At 41.2% G+C, this 13,629-nt stretch overlaps 1 protein-coding gene across 1 annotated transcript in view; it reads right to left on the bottom strand.

Annotated features, from left to right (window-relative positions):
• Plekhg1 (pleckstrin homology and RhoGEF domain containing G1) overlaps nt 1–13,629 on the bottom strand; it is an 86,563-nt gene that overhangs the window by 34,810 nt on the left and 38,124 nt on the right. The window contains exon 4 of the mRNA XM_059272780.1: nt 4,864–4,933. Coding sequence (XP_059128763.1) covers nt 4,864–4,933 — 70 coding nt within the window. The remainder of the gene's footprint in view (nt 1–4,863; nt 4,934–13,629) is intronic.

Genomic DNA, 13,629 nt, shown 5'->3' with positions numbered 1-13,629 from the left:
AGAACATATTGTATATTTCCCAACCACTCACACTCATGCTTCCCGGAGCCCCGACCCTCCATAGGAAGCAGTATTTGGAGACCAGTCTGGGTGTTAGGAACACTCTAGCTACTGGATTTATCATTTTTAGGGCTTCTCAATGGACAAAGTTAGGGATATTGTTTTTCTAAGAGATTTTAAAGGAGACTTGGTCCATACTAATACAAAATTAAAAAAAAACCAAAATGCTGAAAATCCAATCTTTGAGAATAAGCATGATGAAATAAGTGGAAAATCCCACACTTGAACTCATGCAAGGGGAAGCATAAGACACAACTACACTGAAAATATTATGCAGAATCACTTTAGCCTAGGTGTAGAGGAAGTGTTCCTGCATTCTGTGTTCACACTTGCATCTCATCCTTAAGATACTGTATTACGTATATGAAAAGTCTCAAAATCTGAACTATTTCTGGTCCTAAGCCTTTGGGATAAGGGTGGCACTACCTGTCATTCAGATTCAGAACTACAGGACTTAATGGGTCTGGAGCATTCTTGCCTCTCTATTTCTCCCAGCAATTTCATTTCTCAAGGGCACTAACATCAGTGCTACCTTGCATGATAACATAGCACACTCTATAGTTTTCACAGGAGAACAGGGACATCGCCATATATATGTGTTGGCTGTATTTTGGCCACCACACATTTTTAAAATGAGTTAGAATATCCTTTGCACGGCTACCTACCAACTGCATGCACATTTTTTTGTGTTTGTTTCATTTTACTCTTGGTATATAAAACCTGTTTTTTAAAGCCTTAATTTGGGCTTTTGAATTATATACATGCAAATCCAGTCTTACAGATAAATACATATTCAGAGAAGTTAACTCATTCTGCTCCATTCTAGGTAATTCCTTCTTTCCTTTCCTCAATTTTTGTTTGTTTGTTGAAGTAAAGTCTCATGTGGCCCAGGCTGGCCTCAAATTTGCTACGTAGCTGAGGATGGCCTTGAACTCCTAATTCTCCTCCTGAGATTTCAGCTTCCACATCCAGTTAGTTCCTTTCTCCTATTTTAAAAATTCTTATCCATCATCCTGTTTTTAAACACAGACATCCCTTTATCAGATAAGCAAATCACACTGTTGGAGTGAACTTGAGTGGATGTCACTGGAAGGCTTATGGAAACGGATTGCTGGACTGAGCACCAGCTTCGCATTTAGTTGGTTGCAAGCATTTCTAGCAAGTTCCCCTGTGATGCTGATGTCACAGGTAAGGGGCTATGCTTTGAGAAGCTTGTGCTCTGCACCCTTGACTGCCTCCCCCTGCCCCTCAGTGTATGGGGACATTCCTTATTTTCTTGCATTGTTCCACAGCACTCCATTATTTGGTTGAATATACAAAAGATTACTCAAGCAGCTTTTTGTTTAAGTTGTCTGTAGTCTTTGGAGGATCAAGTATTACTGCCAAGTATCATGTCAGACTCATTAAAATTTTGTCAGTTTATCCTATAAATAGCTTTCTAGAAGTAGGATTGGTAGACGACAGGGTAAATTCCAATTTCTTAAATACTAGATTCATCCAGATCCCTCTCCACAGCTTCTGGGCCAATTTGAATCTGTTTCCTTACAGCCTAAATAGCTTTTTAAACCCGGCACCACATTTTCCAATATAGCACTTTACAAATCCTAAATTAGCTGTCTACTTCTAAGCATTGAAGAATATAAATAACTTGGTTTTGGCTTCTTCCGACAAAGTACAGGTTCCATGGGCCACGGGCCTACAGGTCCACCCAGCAAACACTATCCTATGAGACCAGCAGACACCTGCCCCACTGTAGCCTCTACCTGGGTCCTCCATACATTGAGTTAGGCATTTATTGGCTGTGCAAGACAGCCCTGGCCCCAGGAATGAGAAAAGCAAAGAGATTTGTTCAGGTCCTTCAGCAAGTGCATAGCAAACTAAAGCTTTCTCCCCGCTGGTCCACACTGACTCAGAGTTACTGTTCTCTTCTCACCCTGGGTTAGAACAGCATCCAGCTACCTGTCCTCATCCTTTGAGACCTTTAGGATCATGGGTCATGCCACACTGAAAACAGTGGCCTTCATGAAGCTACACTGCAATTGAGACATATAGTCAACCTACATATACTAGTCCCTAGTCAGGTCCTAGGACTTCTCAATCTTGTGACATTATGCCTCTTCCTGTTCTAGAGGTTTGATCTCCATCAGTGGCCTATCCTTAACAGAGGATTAAATGCAGGTTTGACCTTAGATACGCAAGCATCTGCAGACTTTATAGATAATGGATATATTCATTGTATAATGCCAGCCCAAACCCTTTTACAGATGCATTTAGGGAAATATATTACACAAATTAGAAAACAGCAGATACTGCTTTCTAGTTTCCAGCTTTTTCAGATTCTAATTAGAGGATGCACAAAGGAGGCAATTATGTAAAAAGTGAAACTATGAGGTACAGGGCTGCCGAACGGAGCACACAGGACACCCAGCGGCTACTGAATGTGTGACAGAGAAAAGGAGCCTGTGACTTTAGTGCTTTTCTGCCACAAATCTCTCTCCTTTACAGTCCTTACTCCAGGGACGTTTTCTTGGACATAGTACATAGGTAGCATATGGGGAACGTGATGGTGACTTGACATGGATTTTCAACACTAGCAATTTCTTGATGATAATTCCAACATGTGGCGTGTGTGTGTGTGTGTGTGTGTGTGTGTGTGTGTAGTCTGTGTGTATGTATATACGTGTGTGCGCACACACATGCATTGATGTGCAGTGAGTGTTGGTTGCATCTTTGCGAATGTGTACTCATTCTCCTCAGCTATGAAAGAAGGAAATTCGCACTCATGGGAAGTGACAGAGCACTGAGGGAGAGGATTCGAAGGGGAACTTGGAAGTCATGCAGTCTCTCCTTCAGCTGGCCAGAGTAAGCCCTGCCGACAGTCCAGTGAGGAATGAGCAGGAGGATGGCTGAGAAGGCAATCTGGGGACAGACTCGAGTCTTTCAAGATGCTTCCAGAGCCCCGAGTGCAGATCAGTATACACAGGCATCAGGCCGAGGAGAGAACGCTTACTGCTGTCCCTCAAGCCAACTGTCATCCTTATTCTTTTGGAAGCCATCGGTGAGATGAAACAGTATTTTCTTTCTTTGGCTAAGGACTTCCTTAGCCTGCACATACCACCCAAGCGAGCCAGGGCAATGATGACGCTCTGTGTGAGCCCCAGCGACTCCGATAAAAGCAGAAGTCAACTGCCAGCTTTACCTCTTTTGCTAATGACCTCTCAATTAAAGCAATTTTCCATTCCTCTCAGAGCAGAGCAGCTGGTGGCAGTTCAGAGAAACATAACCTCGTCGAAATGTCAGGGTGCCGAGTGAGAAGTGGGCAGCGCCGAGCCCGGCACACCCTCCCGGCTCCTGCTCCCATGTGAAAGTGCCGAGTGCTGAAGTCGGTCTTCTAATTAAACTTGGCAATATTACAATGAAAAATGAGATTTGGGAGTTGGCAGGGAGGCACATAAACAAACTTTTATGTGAGTAATTAAGCCAGAGTTAAGCGAACACTGGAACCTCTTTAATCAGCGTGTAACTACAGTTAGGAGTAAAAGCTGAATGTTTTCTGAAATGTCAGTGTTGCGCATGTGCATATCGTCTTTGAAATGCTCAAGATTTTTGTTTGTTTGTTTTCACGCCATTTCTCCTATTTCCCTTTCTTTGTCTTTTTAAAACTCCTACCCTATAAGAGAATCCATTACAAAGAGAGCAGCTATTACAAATCCATTACAAAGAGAAAAAAAAATTGTGTGTGGAAGCATGTACGCACCATGATTTTATATGGGAACACACACAAAGCTATAAAAAGACAGGAGGTACATACAGGCCCACTGATTGCTGTGCAGTGATTTCAGTCAAACCCAGAGAGCTGTTAACTTTGAATTTCCAGCCACCTGGATGGGTCCCAGACCATCAGAGATAATGTGTGAAACGATCTAGAGTCAGCAAACCTGGGGCAACATCTTAGTTCACCTTGGACTTCAGGGCTCTAAAGGAGGCGCTGATTGATGGTTGGTTCCAAAGCATTGCTATGAACCTGCTTCAACCTTGTCCGTTTCAAATCTTCACACAGAAATCACATGAATTTTTTTTTTCTTCCCTGCAAGTCGATCTCTTCTAGAGGTTTTCCAGAGAAAAGCTGTTGAGTCTCACAGTGAAACTCGAAGGAGACAGGACTCTATGTGTGCCAGGCAGCAGCATGGGAACTGCCTGGGATATTGCAGAATATCAGCCTTCCAAGCTCAGAGCATGAACTTGCTGACACCCGTCTTCATGTCAAGACCATGTCATGCATTTTTCTAAACTCCAGTGACACATAAGAATATAGGAAACCCAGGGCATTGTTAAGATGCAGGAAATAAGCTTTGCTGTTCTTTACCCCTTGAAGGGGTAACAGCATCGACCATGCTAGTACTACACAAACCACACACAAAACATGTAGATTCTTGGGCATTTTTGAAGTGGATTTATTTATGGTATATGGATTTTTTTCTTTACATTCTCTACTCTAGGAAAAGAATGAATAAAATTATCCAACTACCATACAAACTCTAGGAATACTAGCGCTAACAACCCCCCTCTTCTCTGTAACAGTGTGTGTTTGTGTGTGTGTGTGTGGATTAAAACACATACACACACACACACACACACACACACACACACACACACAGAGCTATGAAAATGAAACAAAAGAGTTCGTGACTGGTTGGCTAGCTTAATTCAATACTGAATAACCATTTACTCTAACTTTAAAGTGAAAACAGGTTGCACACTCTGTCTGCCTTGGTAGGCCCTGAAAAAATGAATGATGCTTACCTTGGACACAAAACATTCTGCTATGGCCACAGGATCATTTTCACAGTTTTCTAGATCTTGAAGAAGTTCACTAAGAAAACAAACACATAGATAGGAAGTATTAGATTGTAGTTTTCAGGTGAAAGACATTTTATGGAGCTTAAAGATTTAAACCTTCTTAATGGCATTTACAAGGAATCAGGTAATTGGGTCACAGGTCTATTGCCACCATGTCCAAGGCTTAGAAAAGAGCTGTCCAAGGTCATGGGTAGAGCAGGAGTTTAGACAGGACCAGTAGTTCTCCCATCAAAGATATGCCTGCAGAAGAGTTAAGTTTCCCAGACATTTGTCATGAGCTGCCAAAGTTGCTAACACACATTCACTTCACTGAAGAAGAGCTTAGGCATCCAGGCAGTACAAGGTCCATGCCCGCATACACACGCACACCAAGCAAAGTGGGATGCGTTGCCAGTCTTGGTGAATTCCTGATGCATTTGAAGAATAAGACTCTCAAATCACACTAACAAAATTATCAATAAAGGGAGTGTTTCAAAGGACAGATACACCATGAGAGCAGGCATCTCTGCTTAAACATAAATTCATTAAGTTTTAGTGGCAGGACCATCATGCTGCATGTCTATCTATTTAACTAACCATTTAAGCTCCCAATGTTGCACAAAATTCTGAAAGTGGAATTGTTTGCTCACTAGATATTTTTCTGAGTCTTCCTCTTCAGTAAATGTCCTCCCCTCGCCTGGGATGATGATGTCCTGGGTTGGAGTTACTTCCTCTGAATGTTCCTGGAGCCTCAGGAATCTAAATACTGCTATTAAGAATTTAGTATCACCCTTCTCCCCAGTTGGTGATTTTTTTTCTGTAAGTTTTTAGTTTGTTTGTTTGTTTATTTATTTATTTATTTATTTATTTATTTATTTATTTTTGCTAACATAATTCTGAGACTCTGTGCTGCTCAGCTTTGGGTCTGGTCTCTGATCACGTACTTAGCCAGTTTGGATGTGACCTTGACCTCCATGTGGCATCCAATGTTCCCTTATTCAGGACACCCAGATAGGACATTAATTCATAAAAATGCTCAGTGAGCTTTGCCAGAGGCTGTATGACTTGGCTTGCCTCACAGAAACCGGAAGTAGACACGGGGATGTTGATGTTTGCTATGAAGTCGGACAGTAAAGAGAGCTTCAAAAATGTCAAACGGTTCCCAAACAAACAAAAACACAAAGCATAAAGTCATCAAGTCACTTGCCAAAATGTGTCGTTTATTATTATTATAATATAAATTGATAGTTTAATCACTTCTGAGCTGTAGTTCCTGACACAATAAACAAAACATAATAAAACTTAAACAGATACGCTCAAGGGTCTTCACCACCTGCAGGAAGGCAAGGGATCCTGGGACCAAGGAGTTTAAAACCTACTGGTTTAGAATCCCGCGTTTGATGTGTCTGTCCCTCTGCTGGTGGCTGTTAGAGGTCCTGTTACTCACACTTTTGGATCTCCTGGTTTGATCTTCTAATTCTCCTCTTTCCCTCAACATGATGCCAACTATCTCTCTCTAGGAGATTTACTTCATTTTCCTTCTATTGATAATTTTCTTACTACTGTCACCAGACTCTTAAGTTTAGAGGATTTGGGGTTGTTGTTTTTTCGCGGTGTTTCTTTATGTGTCTGTTCTTATTTCACAAGTGCAAAATATTCTATTATGTAGTACAAGGATATGATGGTGATGGTGATGGTAATGATGGTGATGATGATGGTGGTGATGATGGTGGTGATGGTGATGCTGGTGATGATGCTGGTGGTGATGATGGTGATGATGATGGTGATGGTGAAGGTGATGATGGTGAAGGTGATGATGGGGATGGTGATGATGGTGATGATGATGGTGATGATGATGGTGATGGTGAAGGTGATGATGGTGATGGGGATGATAGGGATGGTGATGATGGTGATGGTGATGATGGTGATGATGATGGTGGTGATGATGGTGATGATGATGGTGATGGTGAAGGTGATGATGGGGATGGGGATGATGGTGATGATGATGGTGGTAATGATGGTGATGGTGAAGGTGATGATGGGGATGGTGATGATGGTGATGGGGATGATGGGGATGGTGATGATGGTGATGGTGATGATGGTGATGGTCTTTCTGGTTGTTATTTGTCTTCTGCTGAGCTCTTGTTTCTCTGCTTGATGACTGTGACTTCTGTCATCCATGTAAATGTTATCCTAAAAAATCTGGCAGTCTTTATTTATCCTGGATAGTTTTATGTCAGCTTGACACAAGCTCATGCCAGCTAAAGGAAGGGAACCTTAATTGAGAGAAATCCCCCCATAAGAACAGGCTGTAGGCAAGTTTGTTGGGCATTTTCTTAATTACTGATTGATGGGGGAAGGCCCAATCCACTGTTGGTGGTGCCATCCCTGGGCTGATGGTCCTGAGTGCTTTAAGAAAGCAGGCCGAGCAAGCCACGGTGAGCAAGCCAGTAAGCAGCACTCCTCCACGGCCTCAGCATTGGCTTCTGCCTCCGGATTCCTAACTGGTTTGAATTCCTGCCTTGGCTTTCCTCAGTAAACAGTGATTCAGGATATGTAAGCCAACAAACAAACAAACAAACAAACAAACACTTCTCCTCCCCAAGTTGCTTTTAGGTATGGTATTTCATCACAGCAGTAGTGACTCTAAGATACTTTCAAGTAAGAAGCCACAATGCTGACTATAGTCTCTGTATACAGAAGGAGCTTATCACATAGTGGCCTTCGCTCTCAGGTAGAGAGACTCAAATATTTAAGTAACATGACTTATTTAAGTCTGAAATAGTCTTAAAATGGATGATATACATATACATTTTATATATATATATATACACACACACACACTAGAAATTAAAACTGAATGCTAATCAACTGACACAGAAGGTAAATATATTAATATAAACATTTCCTCTGTGACAGTTTTTATAAAACAGAGTGAGGAACGTGTTTTACACTTGTGTACATTTCTCATATCTAACTCCAGCTGGATTCTCTTGCCTGCTTCTGAGTTCAACCTGTTGTAACCTATTACTCGGGGTGGAATCTATTGAAAACAAAGCAGCCACAAAGGCATGTCCTTAGGAGAGAGGGGAGCATTTTAATGGCTTCTTCCGACAAGGGTGACTTTACATTGACAGTTCACTGGAACTCAGCAAGTGGTGGATTTTTACAAGTCTGCTGGCATCAGAAACGACATCAAATGGGCCAGCCTATCACTTTCAAATTCACTGCATAGTCCTAATTTCAAACATTTCCCCCCAATATTCTTACGAAAACCATCTCCTTTGCAAGGTTATTTTTATTATGGCAAGTATCCCTCAGATATTTGAATTGTTATTATTTATAGCAAGATGGATGCGATTAAAAGAGAGACAGCTGAAACCTGATCACTGTGATCTGAACACTGGGAGAGGGAGAGGAAAGTGGGGACACAAAGAAGAGCGGAAGATGAAGCTGCTGGGGTTGGTGTTCTCTTTTACTGAAGGAAAGATTGCTCTGTTCAGAGGGTTTGTACCTGGACTTATCAATATCAGTCTTCTCTTGGGGGAGATAAGAATTTTGAGAAGATTCCAGAACACTCACTTTCTCTCTCTCTTTCTCTCTCTTTTTTTCTTTCTTTCTTCTTTCTTTCTTTCCTTCCTTCCTTCCTTCCTTCCTTCCTTCCTTCCTTCCTTGCTTCCTTCCTTCCTTCATTTTTTTGCAACAGGGTTTCTCTGTGTAGCCCTGGCTGTCCAGGAACTCACTCTGTAGACCAGGCTGGCCTTGAACTCACAGAGATCCGTCTGCCTCTGAGTGCTGAGATTAAAGGTGTGTACCACCACTGCCAGGCCAGAACACTGTATGTCTGAGCTTACTTGAAATATTCCTTGGTTATGCATAACTCCCCACATTCTAAATTCTATGCTCCTAGCATTCTCTCCAAGCATAAATTTCATCTCCAGAGTGGACTTGCTGGGAGGAGGAAGTCTCTTGAGCTCTCGGTGTGCCTCACCTACACATGAGTGACCAGCATTCACTGCTTGAGAACCACAGAGCTGGGAACACAGAGTGACAGTCCCAATCCAGCTTTATGGGGAGGATATCACAGCCCATAAAGATAAAGCTGCTTATCTTAGATTCCACAGATCATAATTAATGGCAAAACTATGCACAGAAGTAAGGTTCCTGAACCTTGCCTCTGTACTCCATCAGAAGTATGGCTACTGAGGGAGGCATTTCCTCAGCAGACTTGAGTATGAGATTGTGTGCCCTGGAGTTTTCAAACACCCACCTGGGAGATCTTGTTGGTGCCATCTGGCAACCTTTTATAGCCTTTTACTTGGATAACATAAACACAATGTGAATGAGAATGGTTGGGGTTCTTTCTCTCATGTGCTTTCATTGGGACTACTAGCCAAACAAAACTGTTTGCTTGCTGTTCAAAAATGACTAAGAGACTTCCCTGTAGGGTATGATGAGATGCTCTGAGGTAAAGAAGATGAAGTTCCTGCTTATGATTCATGTGCCTATGTTCTGATCATGGGTGATCAATGTTAATAAATTAGTCAATACCACGTGGTACCACGTAATGTGAAGTCAATAAAGAGAGCAATATGTCTGAAGTCAGTAAAGGAGGGAAACTGAAGCAGGATGGAATTGGTGGAGGGCTGGGAGGTCATAAAGTTTATTCTCTGAGGAGGTGATTGCAGGAAGAGACTTGGAAGAAATCATTTAAGAAATGAGCCCCAAATTCAAGACAGAATGAGCTTGGTAGGTTCTTATGTGAGACATAGGAAGGAAGTTGTGGCAGAGGTCGGTGAACAATAGAGAGTGTGGGGATTCAGGAAGACAGGTAACTGGGAGGAATAGAAGAAAGACTGCGGGACACAGCGAGGGCCCCAGTGCAGGAGACAAAGACCAGAAACAGGACTAGCCACCCAGAATTACAGCCTAACAGGCCAAGGACCATAGAGATGGCCGCAGCGTAGGCAACGAGTCAGGCACGTCCAAGAGGTCAGAGCATCTGAGATTGCTTTCAGGGTTAAAATTGGATTGCAGCCATGGTGCTTCCAGGATCTCGGTCTGTTCTCTTTCCCCTGAGTCATTATTCTAAATCTGTCTTCTCTTTTGAATGGGATCACGAACAAGAAAATGATATCATTTCCTTCTTGAGCTCAGGCCTCTGAACTTGCCCTCATGGACAAATAGTGAAAGCTTTGTTCTCTTTCAAGATCGTGTTATATGTGACGCTTTCTCTGCCCACGGCTGTGAACCTGAAGGCAGGAGCTGTATCGTGATGGCAAGGTCATTCTGCTTTATGTTGAGTGAGGATCAGGAACAGGCTTCTCCTCCCCTGGTTGGCCTGGACTCCAGGCATCGTTTCCTTGTCCCAACACCTTTCTAAGCCATTTTCAGGTACCAAAGAGACTCATGTGCATATGGGAATGGAAAACGTCACATTAGGCTCACTGATACATTCGACTTTTTGTTGTTGTTTATTTATTTATTTATTTATTTATTTATTTATTTATTTATTTATTTATTCATTTATTTATTTATTTTTGAGACAGGGTTTCTCTATGTAGTCCTGGCTGTCCTAGAACTTACTACTAGAAACATTAAAGAAGACTGTCCATAAAAAGATTCCTACCATTCTTTGTATAAAGCTGGGAGTCATTGTGGTAGGTTGAAAATGTACTAAAAAGAAAACTATCCTACCTCTTTCTGCCTTGTTATATGTTCCAATGAATCATTACGTTACATTAAAAAAAGCATAGCCCCAAGATATTTTTTTCACTTAGTATATTTAGCTTACTTTGTGAAGATTTCACTAGACTCTTGAACGAAATTAGTTGCATGGTCCTCAGCTCCTTCAAAGCATCCCGTTCATTCCTGAAGTATATGCATGACTTACTGCCCTCCATACAATGGTGTCAGTCATGCCTGAGTCCGAAGACCCAGTCAGGCCTTTTGCACACAGTAAAGGCTCAGCACAGGTATATTGAAGACAAAGATCCAAAGCAAAACAGAAATTTTTAATTTGAGCTTTGATGATTTTAATCCGCTAATAAACAATTTAGACATAAAAATTCAATATGGAGGAACTGCCTGCATTTCCTCATGCTTCATCCTTAAAGAGAGATTCAAGTTACATTTTAGACATCTTCTCTATTCCAAGAGCACTGGTGTTTTTTGTTTTTGTTTTCCTTTGGTTGGCAATACAAATTTTTAAAAGCTTTGGGATTTTAGGGCTCCAGTGGTTTCTTTTAACTAACCCAGTTTCTGACCACTTGGAGATTTATTCCAGACACCAAACCAGAGACTTCAATTTCAGGGCTGGTGGGGTGGGGGTGGGGTGGGGTGGTAGTGGTGGGTGGTGGTTATACAGTAAGTGATATGGCCCCTAGGAAAGTAGACCAAAATGAAGTCTCAGTTGCATTTTGTGATGAGAGATTTAAAAATTTAAATCTCATGATCTATCAAAACAGAAAGGAAGACAATGAAAGAAAAAAAATCATATTATTGATGAGAAGGAATAAAATATTTTATCAGTAAATAGACATAGAAAGCCTCATGGGCAGGTGGAGTTTATTCTGGTAATGATGTATGTGTATGATTCAAATCAGAATGTCTATCAATACAGTTCACATAATATGCATAGAAGTAAAATAATAAACTAAGTTTATTAAAGCCAAACTCTGCATTCAGTAATGTTCAATATTCACAACATTTCTGATAACCTCTAGCAAAGTGGAGAAGCGTTCCTCTAAGTTTCGTTTTACTTAATTCATAAGTAGGGAAGTGCTTCCGATGATGTCAAAACGAAGTGAAGGATGGTGACATTGGGGAGAGAGTTGATTCAAAGCCATGGGATAAAGAAGGGGACACAGGGAAGAAGAACTAAAAAGGAAACCAAATAATTCACCTTATTTTCAGAATGACTGCATAGAATTCTAGAAGCATCTACGAGCCATTGTTAGACATCACAGGGAAGCCTGGAAAGTTCCTTGGATATGATGACACACAGAAGAATAAAAAACATTCCTTGTGGAGGGCACACAGTTAATTAAAAGAATAGAAAAATTTTAGTCAACATAGTGTCAGCATTTTAAGGTCTCTAGGAATTAATTTTTAAAGTTATATGTTTCCATGTGGGAGAAAAGTTTAAAATATTCTTACATGACATTTTAAAAGGTAGATGGGACCAGGCATATATCTGTAATCCCAGAATATGGGAGGTGGAGGAAGAAGGATCAAGAGTTCAAGGTCATCCTTGGCTACACAGCAAGTTCCTGGCCAGCCTGGGTTACATGAAATCTTGTCTCAAAAATAAACAAGTAGGCAAATAAATAATTGGCCAAAGAGACATGTAGCTGTTGATAGCATGCCTTGGTCATGTAAAGATGTCATTTTTAACATTAGATTTATAGAAATATCAACAGAGTACTGCATGAATTTTGAAAAACTAATGAACAATAACAATAAAACCGCTTGACAGGGCTAAGTCAAGAGAAATTAAATCAGTGTTGGAGGGGAGCAAAGAGGGTTCAACATGGGCATCACGGCACCAGCAGTTGGAAAAGCAGACTAAAGAGGACTCAGAGCCCAGACTCAGACCCACACCCCCATGTAAACTTGGCATACGGAGGACAGGAAATGCAACTTAGTGTGGAGAGTTTGTGTGTTTCAATTAGTGAGGATGGCACCATTGGCTAGGCATGTAAAACCAGAGCTTAGGTCTACCGTCAAACGCTCCACCACCATCAGCTTCAGGCAGATTAAAAACAAATGTGAAAAAGCAACATTTTAGGAGTCTTTGAAAAAAATGAATACACTTATCACCCGAAAACGGGAGATAATTTTTAAACCCAACCCCGTGCGTCCTACTTTCAAAAGTGTATTTTGTGTTGTGAATTCTGTCATTTATCTTCTGAGAAGCTACATTAAAGTTAAAAGGCACGTCTTTTTTAAAATAAAAAAAAGACATTTGCAACTCACACGGTCCACAGAATTGATAAACAACTCTTATAAAGCAATGAGAAGAGAAAAAAAAAAGTTTCAACACGAGAGCAGGTGATGGATATGCCAGAAAAAAAAAAATCACAGAAGAAATCTAAGCAGCCGGCAAACAAACAAGCAAGCAAGCAAACAAACAAACACCCAAAAAAAAACCCACAAAACAAAAAACAACAAACACCAAAACAAAACAAAAAACAAACAAACAAAAAACCCAAAACTCATTGCAACTGGCCCAATGCAAAATAGCCACTCTGGGAAGACTCACATGGCGGTTACACAAACTGGAGAAATAAAGCTCAAAAATGATGCTGAGTGAAAAAAAAAAAAAAAAATCTGTAAGGGTCTAACCGGATTTATGCTGTGTGTGAACCAAGGAAAGCCAGTAACGTATTTCAAATAGATCCATGTGTAATGATGGCAAAACTCCTACCCTGAGGCTGCGGTGTGTGGCTGGGTGGTAGAACCGTGTCTGTGTAATATGTGAGAGTCCCTGGGGTCCTGCAACACAACAGGAAACCAGGCAAACCCCGCTTGGAATGAAGCACTGTGTTGTAAGTTACAATGAAACGCAAATCCAGGTAGAGAGCTGGTTTATCCTAGCTGATCCTGCTGTATCTTTTCCTTTTTTCCTGCAGTGTTGCCATAGGCTCTTGACATCTGAGACATTTGATTCTCTGGTTTTTAATATAGGAGAGGATGATACACGGATAGGAGTAGTTATGTCACCTAACC

Source organism: Peromyscus eremicus, chromosome 8b (genome assembly GCF_949786415.1).
Source record: "Peromyscus eremicus chromosome 8b, PerEre_H2_v1, whole genome shotgun sequence".
Taxonomy (NCBI): Eukaryota; Metazoa; Chordata; class Mammalia; order Rodentia; family Cricetidae; genus Peromyscus; species Peromyscus eremicus.
The sequence above is the reverse complement of the archived record's forward strand: the minus strand, read 5'-3'. Positions and strand labels throughout refer to the sequence as shown.